At 33.8% G+C, this 16,677-nt stretch overlaps 1 protein-coding gene across 3 annotated transcripts in view; it reads right to left on the bottom strand.

The window, feature by feature from the left end:
* MME (membrane metalloendopeptidase) overlaps nt 1–16,677 on the bottom strand; it is a 70,449-nt gene that overhangs the window by 36,965 nt on the left and 16,807 nt on the right. For 2 of the 3 annotated variants that reach the window (XM_039330623.1, XM_039330622.1), the window contains exons 2-7: nt 14,486–14,655; nt 11,445–11,480; nt 3,684–3,845; nt 2,463–2,543; nt 1,307–1,393; nt 1,086–1,204 (exon numbers count right to left, since the gene is read on the bottom strand). In XM_039330623.1, coding sequence (XP_039186557.1) covers nt 1,086–1,204; nt 1,307–1,393; nt 2,463–2,543; nt 3,684–3,845; nt 11,445–11,480; nt 14,486–14,645 — 645 coding nt within the window. In that variant the 5' untranslated portion in view covers nt 14,646–14,655. Of the gene's footprint in view, nt 1–1,085; nt 1,205–1,306; nt 1,394–2,462; nt 2,544–3,683; nt 3,846–11,444; nt 11,481–14,485; nt 14,656–14,819; nt 14,896–16,677 lie in introns of those variants that run through there. The other variant, XM_039330621.1, reaches the window with a different exon arrangement.

Here is a 16,677-nt window from a genome sequence, read left to right as displayed (position 1 = left end):
TAGAACAACAATTTTTTGGCAGATAGAACTTTGCAAGCAGTGACATTTACTTTTTTCTAAGTAATTCAATTTTTTCCCAAAGTGCCTCTAAAGTGAGACTTTTGAAGTACAAGAATCTAAAGCTAAAGATTTGGAGAGAAAATGAGGAGGGAGGGAGAGGAGGAGAGGAGACAGGAAGACTAAAATGGGAACCGTGCCTGATTTCCAACAACTGTGGGTGGTTGACAAGAAAAAGAAAATATGATGGTAGCATCAAGACATAAAAGTTTCACTCTGCTATACTTCCTATAAGAGAAAATAAGTTTTCAATTACTAAGCATCTGTGGAAATAGAAAGAAGCCATTACTGCTTAAGAGTGACAAAGGAGAAATGGGGATTCAGTATACTTAGTAGCAAATGTCATAAGACACAATCAAAAGAAGAACTTCAGCGTCATAGAGGTATGACTACAGATTGATATTCCCACATTTACTTAGCAGTTAGAAGATATAGCATTATTTCAGTTTGCTCTTTTATGGGAGGAAAGAAAGCTGTATAGAACCAAAAACAAAGAAAAAGGAATATAGGGCACATAGCTTATTCTTTGGCTCCTACCAAGTATCCACAAAGGCTACTATTTTTTATTGGCTGCATATTCCTAACCATGCACACATTGTAATTATTAGTCTGTTACAATAAATCTGAACATCAATCTTAATGGAGATTCCATCATTGAGGATCACAGAATCAATGGGTAGGTTAATCAGGCAGATTCTATCGAAAATTAGAAAAGTTAATTACTTTTCCTAAGCATACACAATCAAGCAATATATGGCAGAATTATTTAAATTCAATTATCAAAGGAAATGAATCCTGACTGTATGTTTAGCAAAACATTTTTAATGGAAATAAAATGGAATTTACATGTGCATTACCATTCTGTTGCACCCTGGCTTGTGAGCCATATTGAAGACTCCACAGTAGGATGTTGTGTTATTTATATGAATCAACACAAATCTTTATTTAAATTTAAAATCCCTAGTTTCCCTAACCATGCCAGTGAGAACAAATGCATTTTTAAACATTTCCAAGAATGACAAACTTACATGAAGTACATGTTGTGAGGAGTTTTTATCATCAGTACCAACAAACATGTTAATGATGACTTTTCTCCCAAATTGAAAATTTAACTCTGCAATGGATTTCTCTGCACTCCACGTGGAGCCTAAAGTAGTAAAATCATATAGTCAATATTGGATAAAAATAACTCTAACCTCCCCTTTCCTATTTGTAAATTACAATAAATAAATAACTTGAATTCACCTACCGTCCCAGTTTTCTGCTGCTATAGGCCATTCTGAAATGTTGGTCATTAAGTTAATTAGTGGTTTCCCTTTTTTGCTGTTAATGGCAGCTTGTGAAAATAAACATGAATTCCATTAATTACAGGTACAGACCTCTTAAACCACTCAATTATCACAATAATGTATGATGATGATCCTGTATTTCCAAACAAATATTTTCTGCAGAATCATATCTCACAAGAAAAGGTGGACAAAAACAAATAGATTGAAGTAACTTGAGCCTTCAGTGCCTTCACAGAATATGATTTAATAGGTTCATAAGTGACACAAGTCACAACAATGTTACACATGTTATGATGTCATCACAGAAATAAAACAACTCACATAATATGATGTCACATCCCTTCCCTTCTATGGTCTATGGTTTATGACCTAAGCTATAAAATTATTTCTCATTTATGATGAATGGGAAGATAGTAATTTTGGTTTGTAGTTATGGCTTATAGAAGTACTGAACCCATCCTATGTGGCATTAGCAAACATTGTACAGTTGAGTAAAGTATTCAAAAAGAGCAATTCAATCAGTCAGTCAGACATAACTGCCAGTCTCACAATAGGGTCTCTGGGAGGCTTATAGAACAACGTCTGGGTTCCAATGGTATACCAAACCAAACCAATCCATCCGAACCTAAACTAAACCAAATCTTACAGTAGTGTACTGTAAATAGGACTTGTTAATTTAAGAATCAGTAATATCTACTGTGAATAACATTATTTCTCCAAGATTTTTTTTGCTAGCCATTTCCTTTACAGATGCCACAAATGGAAACAACTTATTTACATTCTATCATTTTTTTTCCTATGGCCTCCTACAAAGTAGATTTAAATTAGTTGACTGTAATATTCATCTCAAGAATTGAAGCAATTGATTAAGAAATACATACAGAATTTAATAAACTGATACTAATCTCATATACTTGAATTTAAATGTGCGAAGCATACTACGGTGCCTATAAACTAGTTTCAAGAATGCAACTAAAAAGTAATATTAGTAAGCTGCCCAGAGTTACCTTGAGATAAGATGGGTGACCAATAAACAAACAAACAAACAAATAAATAAAAGAAAGAACAAGGTTATATTCTTTACTCTTAAATGTGGTAATTTAGCAAGGAACTTACTTTCATTTATACAAGATCTATAGAGTGTTTTTGCTTTTGCAACAGCATCTATATCATTACTGTCTTTCTTCTCAAGAACATCTGAAAATTATAAAGATATATATTACCAAGTATGATACATAATGTAGGTTATGTTCTACAGGTTTTATGCAGAAGCACACATAATGATACCCACTTCATTCATTTTAACTTCATAAAAAATTTAATGAGATCAGAATTCAAAGGTTATAGGCCAAAGTCAAGAGTTTCTGGCAGAATGATGAACTAAATTTCCATGGTGAAAGCAGAGGCTTATTTGAAGAAAGAGAAAGCCACCACTAAAGTTCCCCTGTGTATTGCAGCAACTTTCTGTGGGCATAGCTGCCTTTTACTGTAAGGGGATAAATTAAAAAGGTGCTTTCCAAGCAGTTTGATCCTTCTTTCTTAGATGCACCAATGTAATTTCCCTTCCTATAGGCCCTATTAGAAGGAAAAGAAAAGAAGCAAAATCAAGAAAAAAAACACTTTCTATTGTCTGTTTTAACCTGGTCATTGCAAACCCAACAGAGTTTAGAAATTGGTACTTCTTCTGCCACAGATTCTCTTCTTTTTTGGAGGCTTGCTTTGTCCCTCTGTAAACACCCTAAGACTAATGTAATGCTATTTCCATTAATGCTTTTATGGGGTCTCTGTTCCCAAATTATCTGCCTGATTCTCATCAAATCTGACAACTTTTGATACTTCTAATATAGTCCTTATTTGTCTATATCTAAATATAAACTGTAAGATTGACCAGTTTGGACTAACTTGTTAAGCTAACTATTTTCTTTCTAATTTTTAGGACAACTGCCCATCCCTTTTGGATCATTGAGCCAAATGACGCAAGAGCCAGAATGCAATGCAGAATCTGTCCCACTAAACGAGACCAAGATCATCCAGATATGTTTACTTTTAACCCCTGTTGATGTGGTTGTTAGCTGGGGATGTTCTTTTTGGTTGTGGCTTTTTCAGCCCCACGTTGTTGGGATCTGCTATTGTGCATTATCTCCTCTGCCTTTTTTGTTTACTCTTGGTCCAAAAAACATATGACCTTATAAACTTGCATGTCACCTAGCAAATCTTTGAGATTGAGATAAACCAGAATATATATCTTGCTATTCTGTCACAAAATTGAAATGTATATAAAAAAAACCAAAAAATTAAATGATTCAAAAGTTGAAGTAACTTATTTGTACTACTGACCTTTCAAAACAACTTCTAGTTCATCTCTTAAAATATCAAAATTACTATAACGGGAACTTGTTTCTGGTATAATGTGCTTTTTTAACCATCCTCCACAAGCATACTGGTAAAAATTATTGCAAGGTTCTGCTGTTGTATCCATGTTCTCAATGAGTCGGGCAGCTGTCATAAAACATAAATAAAGACATATTGAGGGTAATGTATTTTTTTAAAAGTCTACATTTATCTTTATTGTTATAAAACAATAGCATTAATACAGATTTAATTTTGTAATGAGCAGTTGTAACCCTCAAGTGTTTGAATTAAGCCAAGCTGTATTAACTGAATGTCAATTACTTTTAAAGAAACATATATAGAATTCCACTGTACAACAGCACAGTTAGTTGGGTGACAGTATTATTGCAACTAATAGAACTTATCGAAATACAGATTTGTAGTCTGCCATAAATAACACTAAGTTAAATATTTTGGGTAGGTAGAAGATTCTGTTCCAAGAACATGAGTTGATTAAAACAAAACCCGCTTCATCTGAGGGAGAATGAAAATTAACGTCCATGTTTTTATCCATGTTTATCTCTCTCTCTATATATATACTGTATATATCTTTATTTGCCAGGTATTGCCCTATAAATGCTAGAGATATTAAAGCTGCTACCACCACAGCCCCTTCCTGAAGCCACACTACATTTCCTGATACCTGTTTGTATGAGATTGCAGTATAGGCCAAGAAGCACAAACCAACTCTGAACTGTCACATATAGCTGTCCATGAGACTTGGCTTTATTTTAGTTTGGGCATATTGTGAATCCACCGTTTGCAGCTTTTTCAACAAAGCACAGCTTAATATGTTATGTGAACTCAGCCTTTTATCTTATTCTGCCATTGTGTATTTATATGTTGTTTTAATTGCTTGGTTATTTTCTAATTTTTGGTTTTGCATAACAATATTGTTGTTTTATTTAATGTTACTTTATGTGATTTATTATCTTCCCTGGCTATTTCTTTGATTATGATCATATAATTCAATATAAAAATACTAGAGAAATACTTGATACCAGGATACTGACACTTTTGAATTGTAACCTGATGTTGCCTAATGAAAATTTTATTTAACTGTATCCTCCAGATTCCAATTGCAAGATGAAGCTCCCTTTTCTGAATGGCAATGTTCTTTAAAATTACAACTAAGGACTATATTCTTTCACTGAGGTAATGAATGCAATAAGATGTAAATTATATTGCAATTTTCTCTCTGAAAATGGGAAGATATTTTTTTAAAAAAATGCATCACAAGGACATGTAATGAGGCTTGCATGAATATCTGGATGAAATGTCTGGATATTGGACTAGCCATAAAAATGTATAATATTAGCTCTGTTTAAACATTATACTCAAATGATAATATACAAATCAGTACTAAAGCACATATTTCCTATAATATTAGAGGCCCTTATCCCAATATCTGTGCATGCTTCTCCCTCAGTCCTCATTCACTTTAGGTTGAGCAAGAAAACTTATAGGGAGTTTTCATTCTTGTTCAAGAGTCTTCATACTGCAGACAAACGTATATAGCATGTTTAATCAGAAATAAGACTATTTTTTCCTCCAAATAATTACTCATGAATCAGAGGAACAGAAGAAAGTGCTATTGAATCAAGCTAACATTCCCTTCATCTCTTTTAAGCATCTGCAACAGAGAACTTCCTCTTGCCTCAGAGAGTCTTAATTCTTTGACTGAATAAACCTAAAAATGCTTGTCATACTGAACTGCATAGAACAGCCCACAAAGGTTTCTTTGTGCTTGAAGCCCACCATAAACATCTTCATCAACCTGTTTTCCTTTAGGGGAAACAACAACTTAATAGACCAAAAACATCTTTCCCAGTATGGGAAGCTAAATTAACAAATCTGTTCTACATAACAGAAATTTATGCATAGTTACCTGGAAGGAAGAATTACTGGATTTAGTTTCACATAACACAGATGGGGGGGGCATATATTTAGGTTATAGAATAGGAATTGTTGAAATAAATAAAACAGAAAGCTGCTGAGTACAATCAATAACTGATCAGAGAAGGCAATGAAATTAAATAATCCTACTCTGAAGAATACATGTTTAAGAAAATAAATACAAATGAGAAAATATTTATCAGAAAGTCTTCCACTCCTAAATATATGGTCTCTGTCACTTTCTGACTGTTAACTATATATTCTTTCATATGTTAAGAAAGAGATATTTCTATTTATTGTGGGGATCCTGCACAATTCATAACATCATCTGTCTTCAGAAAGATTAGAATTCTAATGTATGAAGGGAATTTCTATGACTGGAGAAAGTCTCACATTGCCTAAATTTGCCATTTCAATATATAGGTTTGACAAAGCAGAGAAGTTAGCAGATCATTCCTGGATACATGAGAGATGTAATTCTGAAGACTGATGATGTTATGAAAAAGCAAATATGGCAGTGACATAAAACATATTATTCTCTGCCTGCTCCCCAAACTCTTTGCTTGCCTGTGAATCTTGACCATAGATGCAATTTTAATACAGGCCCCCAACTGGGTTTCCCATGGATCAAGAGGAGGGAAGAAGATTACTATAGAGACTGGGATAGGTTTAAAGACATAGTGCCTACTTAATATACTAAATATTAAGGCTGGTATGCTTTGGTGCAAAAATCCCAGCAACTCTTAATTTCTTGTTTTTATTTAGTAGTCATTTGTATGTTTGCACCTAAATCTACCAATCTAATTACCACCCACAGAGTTAAAAAGAAAAAATAAATCATAGACTAAACTATGAAGACTTTGTGACTTAATCTACTACATCAAGCAGTGTAGCTTGTTTTGGTGGTTTTTTTTGTTTTTTTGTTTTTTTTTGGTTTAGACCTATTGCTGGTTTCCATAAAACCTATTGCTGGTTTCCATAAACATTAACTTAAATTAAAATTAATAAGCACGTTTCACTGAAAACAATAATTAGAGTAATAATATGTTGTATATGGTGTGATGTAGCAAATGTGTTGTCTTGAATTTAACTACTACAGTCCCTCCATAATGCAATGACAAGATTGGAGACAGCCTTATCTGTCTATCTGTTCCCTCTTACTCACTGATTTCCCAATAGTGTATATTACAACATGGAAGTCACTGCTATACAACCTATCCAAGTTGAAGAAGTGTGGCAACCCACTTCAAACTTCAGAGTTTAGCCAGTGTCAGCATATGGCAAACTAGATTTTCAGTTCTAATGGACTTACATAAGGCAAGGCAGTCAGCTGGCTAAAAACATAATTATTAAATTATAATACTTGGGGAGATTCAAACTTCACCATCCTCATGACTAACTCTCATTGCTGTGATTTGATTAACTGAGTAATGGTAAAATCTGATTTCAATTCCTTTTTCCATAATACCACAACAGATGTGTTAGTGATAGATTTACTGTCTCTTCTAAATTTATTTGTAAACTTTTTTTATATCTAAATACCATTGAGGTTGTCTAAGTTCCAAAATAGAGGTTCACAATTTAAAATTTAAATATCACACGACCCTATGCAAATTTCCCAAAGTCAAGATCAAGTTGTAACTTTTAACATGACAGAATGAAATAATTAGATGAATTAAGAGGATAATTTTATTAATTTTATTTAATTTTAATTAAATGTAAATCAAATTGAATCAAATATAGTTATTGTCTTGTCCCTGCCCACCTACTTTTGGAGAATAGTTCGTCCATCCCCCCCCCCAATTTTAGTGTTGGAGAAGGTGCCTATGAAGGACAGCCAAGAAAATAAACAAATGAATAAATCAATCTAGAGTTCTTATTCAAGGCAAAAATGACCAGGTTCAAATTATCCTACTTGAAATACGTTATGTGAACACCTTGCTTTTTGGAAAAAGCTCTGTTGCTGAAAAAAGTAGAAGGGAAGGAAATCCGAAGCAAGGTGGATGGACTCGGTTACACTAGCAATGAATGCATTAATAGAAGACCTGAGGTTCTGAACAGATTGTTGTGTAGTAAATCTATCTATGTGGTCATGAAGAATCAACATTGACTTGATAGCAAATCATTCCCCTTTCTGCAAGATGACCTTTGATCCTGACATTGCACATTTGTCCTTAAAATTCACAAATCTTTAAGAGATCCATCTGTTTCCTTTGTTTCATTCTGCAAACTTAGAGCACTGTTCAAGGATTCTGGAATCAAATTGCTTATGGATATGCTCCTAAACTGCTGTTAGGAGAAAACAGACTTAGCACAATTCTCCATTCTAGCCTATGATGATTCTGTCTTGTGCTGTTCCCCACTACTTCTTGGGCCAAGTTCAGGAATTCCAGTCTGGACTGAAATGGGTTACTAACAAGTCTGAGCCATTGCTGTCTGGACTATGGTCATTGCAAAATCTGATTGCTCATCCCCTGTTTCTTGTCCTTATTGTCCATGCAGGGAAGGCAAGCCTTGCTGGATGTCCATTAAAAGATGTAAGATTTGAATGAAACATGATTTTCTAGGGGTGAGAAAAGTTTCACTGACTTAACTTGCCATCACTGGATCAACTGCAAGTCTATAAAATCATATGGAGACAATCTACATAGCACAATGACAAGCCCCTGAGGGGTGGCAAGAGGACAAACACTGCAGTCAGTTGGAGCTGAGGCTACCAGAAGATCAGAACAGAGAACTGCTGAAGAACATCTGCTCTGAAGGGTTTAAGATAGCTCTGATGAGAAAAGAGCATTTAAAAAAAAAAAATCAAAACCAGCAAAGACTGCGTGGTTTTACTTTCAATAGGCTATGAGTAAGGGGGGATGACATCTGTTCCAGCGAAAGATGGGAGGACACAATTGACCAAGCAGAAAGTGCAGATACTGTATATCATTAACCAGAAATGCACTCACTCACAGCTGTGGTTTGATAGTTTTAATGACCATATTTGCAAACTAAGCTATTTTTAAAATCAATTCAAATTCTCCGAAATACAAAAGAGCAGGGCTTTTTTTTGTCATAGAACGCCCAGAACGGAGTTCCGGCACCTTTTTTGGATGAAACCTTGTAGGGTAGGCAAGGCAGGTTGTATGACATGTGTGAGTTCCAGCACATTTTTTTTTTTTTACAAAAAAAGCACTGCAAAAGAGGATCATAAACACCTGATATTATTGTCACAGTCAGTTATCAAAATTCATTTTTGAGCATAGCATTTATTTTTTGGAAACATTTAATTTACCTAATTTATGTAAAAAACTTCAATTACATGAATTCCCAGAGAATGGAATCTGACACAAATCTGTTATATCAAGAGTGGTTAAAGAGTCATGCTAGAATCCAGAAGACTGTGAGCTCTAGATTTGCCTTAGGCATGAGAATTGACTGGGCGACGTTGCCCAGTCTCTCTTTCTCAACAATCTCAGAATTGTTGTTGGAGGGAAAACAGGAGGAGGAAGGAGTATTAGGTATGTCTGCCATCTTGAGTTATTTATAAAAATAATAAAGGTGAGGTAAAAATAAAATAAATATATAAACATGTTTAAACCACTGCAAATAGTTAATCCATTTAAAACATCCAGTAAATGATGGTTGTGCAAGGAAAGTATGTTATTCAGCACTTTTTTCAATATAAGAAAGTCCAGTTTCCTTGTGCCTCAGAAAAATGATTCAGCAACTTAAAAGTATTTTGATTAAGTAAGCTTAGGATTCTGCTCTAGGTTAATTGGTCTTGGGCAATAAAACATTTTATTAATTAGAAACTTTGAAAAGCAAATATTAATTTAATTATTAAACATTGATCTTGATAAGTGAACACTTTTTAATAAATAGCATGCAAGACACCACAGGAGTCAATTGTGCTATTCAGATAATATTTGACCTTCATGTTATCTCTGTTCCTACAAATCAGAATTCTGTGCAATCCACAACACTATAAAATGTGCAGTGAAAGTTTAAAGGAAAAATCATTATCACACACTTGACTGCATTCACAGTGCTTATCCCTGTTGCTTAATTAACTCACATTCTGGGTTGCATAATACAATGAATCTTAAACTAACCAACTTAGCTGGTTCGTATTCTGTGTCATAATCCCCCCCTCCCACAATTAACACCAACAAAGTTTCAAACATTGTCATCTAGACAACTAAGTCTTTAACTGTCCTGGTTCAATGCAGTACATGAACTCAGCCATTAGGATAAAAAAAAACCCACTAGTTTCTCTTGTTAATTTCTGTCTCTTACCAAGAATTCTGACAATATATTTTTAAATATTTCAAAAGTTAATGTGCTGTGTCCTGGTGAATTCCCATCTCAACTCCCACCCCATCTCCTTGCCATGCCTGTCAGGGCAGAAAAGGTAACATAGAAAAGAAACAGTTTAAAGGTATGCCTGCAAATTTAAAACTGCTCATTATGTTGGACAGGTGAGAGGACAAAATACTTCATTTGGGTCAGCTATACAAAGGAAATCTTTGATCTTTGTGTTCATTTGCTTTTTAGCACTGGTGATTATAGTCTTCATCTGCTGATGATTTGCCACTATTTTCTTTCTCCTTCAGAACTTATCCCTGACAATCATATGGCATATGACATCTTGGCAAGATGTAATTGATTATACCAGGGGCATCTTGTTTTTTTTTCAGCCCTCCCCCCTCCCATGGATGCTTCTGAATCAGCCTTGTATATACCACTGAGAATGCACAAAACTAAAAGTATTGCTTTCAATCTAAATGGAAGTGGGAAGAAAAAGTCTTAGTTGTCAATACAACTAACAACATGTTTCTTATCACACTGCAGTAGGATCATCAACTGGTTTTGCTCATGCTTTTGAAGCGCAGCAAGAAAGTGACCCTAGCCTAATTAACTTTGGACTGGGAACACATTTTTACTATGCCTTTATAAAAGCTAAATATGTCTCTTTTGTAGGATCTCTGACAAACTGCTAAAAATATAGATATTGTTCTGAGCCTTTCAGAGCTTTAATGAACACTGCCCCCTTTCAATTTCGCCATCTTACCAACTTGTTTTCAAAATTATTTACATGACTATACATGATTAGTATTAATATAATGATCAGCACAGTTACTGTACTTTAAGAGTTATTTTAATAAGCTAATCATATAAGCAGAGCAAAACTACAAGCCTTCTTCCCCTTCCCTATGAAATGAACTGTAATAATTTTCAGCCTAGAAAAGGAAAACCTTGACATCTCGAGATTCAGAGATTGATTCAATCAGCATGATTGAGTCTATGGCTATGCAATTAAGGCAGCATCTCACATCACATATTCTCATTAACAAACAAACCACCACATTTTGAATCACTAGGCCCACTTCCCTTAACCTTAGGCATTTTATAGAGATATTTCATTGGATGACCAAGACTGTTTGAGGGAAATTTATTAATATCTCATCACAAGGCTCTGTATTTGCAGAGGTCCGTTAATTTTAGGAGTGCTCTAATACAAAGCCTGATGTACAGCTATGGGTGATTCCATTATTGTGTTTGCTTTTAATTAAAGGAATAGAACTTCACAATTCTGGATTTGTGATAAATATATCTTTCTTGAGTTCGCTTACCTGCAGTTACTTTCTTCAGTTTCCACTGTGGTATTGTATTGTTACATCTCTGAATTTCAAAAGCAGATTGTCATACAGAGTGGAAGTGTAAAACAGAGGTACAAAAAACTGGTTCATGTCTCTGGGATACATTATATTCAGAATCCTTATTAATGTAGTAAAAGAAATGGAGACATTCTATCTAACTTACCTGATTTTATACAGTCTGAAGTTTTACAAATACCATCTGGGGGGGGAAAAAGATGGATTAGGATGGTAATTCTTTTATCAAAGCATATTAACGTCATTGTGCTTAAAATTTTGAGACTCATCCCTAATAGATGTAAACTAAATGTGTCTATTTATATAATGCAGACATCTGCTTCTTCAAGACATTTGGGCTTGTCCTAGTAGTAGGTCACTATTCTGACACAAAGAATTAAAATAGAAGCTTCATCAATATAAAATAACTATACCAAAATCAGGACAGGAGAAAGTGAATGCAAAGCTATTGTTTGAGAGGGAAAAGACTTGTTTCTTCATCATATCTGCACCTGACTTGAGAAAGGAAACATGCTAGACCAAAAATTAAAACTCTGTATGGAAGAAGGATTGGAATTGGTTTGAGGACAAAACAATTATTGAGAGTTGACAATCCTTTTGATTGTCCATTGTTAGATTTGGGGTCAGAAAAAAGTATGGAAAATTTTTCCACTTCAAGACTTTCAATGAGAAGTGGTACATAGATATTTTAAATCTATGGCATTTGTCCCGAGGAAGCAATAGTTTTTCAACAATTTCAGGATGTGGCGCAGCAGTTAGAGTGCAGTACTGCAGGCCACTTTAGCTGACTGTGTTCAGCAGGTCAGCGGTTCAAATCTCACCGGCTCAAGGTTGACTCAGCCTTCCATCCTTCCGGGGTAGGTAAAATGAGGACCCAGATTGTTGGGGGCAATGTAAATATATATATATATACATTGCTTACTGGTGTACACCGCTTAGAGAGTGCTTGCACTTAAAGCAGTATGTAAGTCTCATAAATAAATAAATAAATAAATAATGATGACAGCACTGCTATTGGAAAAGACAAGTGAGAGGCTTTCTTTCATTATGATCTTCCCTTCTCACTGCTTCCTACTGAGAGCCATTATGATTGGAAATTTTAACATTTGGATTGAAGTCCCCCGTGCAGCAAGACAGATTACTACAAATATGGATAATTATATCTCTCTGAGACAAAAAGATACCCAGAATAGGCATGTTTGGAGCGTGGGTGGAAGTGTGTGGCTAACCCTATATTTACTGATTTTTTAGGACTGTTTGGGGAACTAAAATCCCATCTATCTACAGAAAGAGCTTTGAGATACTCAGGGTTCAGCTGCCAGATTTGGGCTGAAAATAATCCAGTTGACCACTTGGTAGGAGCTTGCTGGTGTCTTTCTGACCTCTAATGGTCATCTGCATTTTTTCAGTCCACATAGACAAGCTTAATCTAAGGACAAGTAAGTGATGAGATATGACAAGAAATTGGAACTGCTGATATTTGTTTCCATGTGTGTGTTTTCAGATGACAAGGAAGAGATATTTCATCTCTGAGGTATGGTAGCACAAACAATTTATATGAAAAGGGAACTGAAAATGTCTTAGGTGAACATCCTTTCCGTAATGTAACTATTAGAAAAAAAATAAAACTCAAACTCTTTTCTGCCACCCAATCACTTTAATGTAATGCATATTCTTAAACTTCACCAAATTATGAAAAAGACTAGATTATTTGGACGTAAGGATAATCTAATTATTGCTAGAAGAAAAAATTAAAATGCTAAAATAGATATGATATATGTCTTCTAAACAAATTTTAAAGCTGCAGAAAGGAAATATTTTTGTCATAGTGAAAAGGAAATGACTAACAGAATTTGAATTAAGTGTGTTAAGCATGTTATTTTTTTTTTAATGGCTGGGGGATTTTTTTCCTGAAGAAATAATGTAGTATTGAATTTGAATATAAAATAATTGCAGCAAATACCCCTTATTAGTCAGTGGTAAAATAACCTATCACATCTTCTGTTACAAAAAGACTAGGAAGTAGCCCCAGAAATATAAATAATTCAGGGTTATTATCTCCACCACCCAGAGGGAAGGGACAAAGCCAATGGAAAACAATAGGCACTCCTTGGGAGATAAATGTTAGGCAAGAAATGAATAAGGAGACAAAGAAAGAGAACAAGTTCGGAAAGAGATCTGTCTAGAGGTCAGATACTTTCGCTAGGTGCCTAAAACGCATTTTTAGTATTTACCTTCATGTTGCTACTCTGCTCAACCTATCTTGTTAGTAAATAAAACTCAAATATTAAAAAATGTAAATTCACCTTTAATTAGCATTTTCCAGTGGCAAGCAATATAGATAAGTGGAACACTCCTCTACATTTTTAACACTCAAAGAAGGCAGGGGAGGAGAATATTAATGTTATGTTGGCAAATATTCTTTAATATTTGCATTATTTATTATCCATCCTTTTTTCTGCAGAGTTCATGGCTCTTGGGGGGGAGTGATCTTCATTTTACAGTATTGCTACAACAGCAGTCTTGTGTCTTTGGTTTGAATGACTAGCCCAAACATGGGAATTAGAGTGTGACATATTCACTATATAAGTATATTCACTATATTACATTGACTCTCTACTTAATGATGGAATACTAGTTAGTTGTCTTTGAGATGCCCAACTCAAATAAAGATCTATAAATCAGAAAGTTTTATTATTAAAAATAAAAACATAGATTTTAAGATTTAAATATTAAAAAGAGACACTTATTTTATATACTGTAATTGTTAGATTCGTATTTTGTTTTTTCTCCAAGAATTTAAACATGCTTATAGAAGATTTTTCTTCATTTATTCACACAACAGAAACCTTTTGATGTAGGTTGGGCTAAGAAAGAATGATCATTCCAAAGTCACTCAGTAAGTTTCTATATTTATGGTTGGACTTGATCTTGGGTGTTCTTGGTTCTAGTCCTACCCTTTAGCCATTAACCATACTACATCACAACAGAATATTGAACTATTTTCTAGTTTAGTAGCTAAAATTTCTACAGCTCAATCATTCTAATCAAATTGTTCTGCCTGGGGTATTGTAATTAAAGCTGTTTCTAGAAAATTATATTCATCGACATTTTCTCTCTTTTCTTATAATATAATATTTTAAATTTTTGCTACTGACATTTTAAGTTTAGGGAGGGGCTCCTACTTACCATCATAGGTTGCATACAGAATGATCATGGTGATGGCCACTATGGCAAGAAGCAGCACTACAGCAGCAAGTCCAATTTCCAGTGGACTCCAGTGCAGTTTTCTCTTTGGTTTTGGGGAATTCATTTCAGTTATATCCATCTGACTTTCTGACTTAGCCATAACCTAGAGTCTGGTAAGAAAAAGAAGACAAAACCCAGTGACTGAAAGGGTAGAAGAATGGAAATCTTTAGTTCCTCTTAGTCACTTTTTTCCTAATGAGGAAGAGAAAATACTGTGTGTTATTTAAAAAAAGAACTAGTCAACATAATATGTTGAGGTATTTTTGCTACTTACAACCCACAGGATAATGGTGCTCTTACACACACAGAGAGTAAGGCTAAAAAGGGATTAAAAACAAATGTCAGTGTGCTTTTATTGCCCACATACCTGTTTTATTGTAGTCTGGTGGTACAAGAGATCATAAGTAAGTGAAATGCAGCTCTGTTTGAATAAAAATTAACTTAACCTTTCAATCTTTGATCCTTTGCCAATGGACAAAAGTGTTTTATTTTGCCTCTCAGCAATTTTTAGATCCTTTTAGCAATTAATATCAGAGGTTTTAATTTACTTTTTATATGTAATCTTTATTATAGAGTTTTTAAAAGGTAAATAAAAGTAATACAAACTAATGCAAAGTAATAAAAGAAAAGAAAAAAAATCAAAGAGAAAGCTAAAAGTGTAAAAAAGAAAGAAAAATAAAAGGAAAATAGAAAAGAAAGAACAAAGATACAAAGAAGTACATATTGATCTTCTTTACAGCAGTTATAAGTACAATTATAAATTTATAAATTTACCTTTTACTCTATGGTCACTACATATTCTAATAATCAAAACCAACAATCACAAATTCATTTTTTTCTGTTTCATGTGAAAAATCTATAAGAGATTTCCAGTCAGAAATAAATGTAGATACTGTTTTTTCTCTAATCAAATAAATTTTAGCCATAATCTTTACCAACCTTTCCTACAGTATATTGTACCTAGTCCTGAATCTTTACATATACAATGATCTTCCTGAACTTTTCATGTATTAAAAAAAAGTTCCATGACTTTTTTCCACCTGTTTATCCATCAGTTCCCAAAAAACCTTCTGGTTTCAATTGTATATTAATTTTTAAAAATCTGTGAATCAGTATATATTTGAATCCAGAATCTTCTAGCTTTTTTACACACCAAACTTGATAAGATGCCCCTTCTTGTTTTCAACATAAATTTGAAGTATACATTCTAGACAATTTCTCTGGTAACATATAGCAATGGTACATTACTGAATAAAAATACTCTTTAAGATTATGGCATAGTGTAAATTTCAGTCCTTTCAGCTACATTTTTCTCATTGTTCAATTTTATATATTATTTTAAAGTGGAATAAATTTTAGCCCACTTTATCACTTAATCTTTCATTTGTTTTTTTCTATTTCAAATTTCAATAAGTTTATACATTTTAGCATTTACATATTTATCACCACAATTCTGTTTCTGACTCAGCCTTACAATGTTCAACACTATGAATTCTTTTGTCCACTTTATTTATTTATAAAATTTATAGGCCACCCATCTTACCTCAAGGTAACTCTGGGGAGCTTTAAATCTTGAATCTTTCTGACTGTAAACAAGGAAACTATTGATAACTATATCTCTCTGCCTCTGATTCTTATCTTTAATTTATTTTATATTTCGGTTGACAACAATTTAGTATTTCAAAAAGTTCTTAATTTATTACTCTACTAGTATCCAACCATCTTAGTAGGTTAGGGTTAGAGTTAAGGCAAATGGGAAGCCTGCTCCGGACTTGAGAGTTAACCAGGAAGAGGTTTGGTTAATATTTGGATGGGAGACCTCAAAGAAATATCGAAGGTTAAGTTGGAAGTAAAACAAATGAACAAAAAATCCTGAAAGAATGCAGTGGTATCCTATTTCCATGTTGCTGCCAAGAAAATATCAAAATAACTTGCAGGAGATGAGTTCAATTTGAAGGAGACTTTATTTTAACTTCCAAGAAAAAAAAAGAAACTCCCTTGAGTATAAGATATAGATTTGAAGCTGTAAAGCTCAGTGAAGATGTTGATTTTATTTGTAGCAGCTGAGAACAAGAAGAATCTGTGCTAAAAAAGGAGATGGCAAATTTGACAGCCAACCTTGTAATGCCTTT

Source organism: Crotalus tigris, unplaced genomic scaffold (assembly GCF_016545835.1).
Source record: "Crotalus tigris isolate CLP2741 ecotype Arizona unplaced genomic scaffold, ASM1654583v1 scf7180000024430.1745191, whole genome shotgun sequence".
Classification (NCBI taxonomy): Eukaryota; Metazoa; Chordata; class Lepidosauria; order Squamata; family Viperidae; genus Crotalus; species Crotalus tigris.
This window is presented reverse-complemented; position numbering and strand designations above follow the sequence as displayed.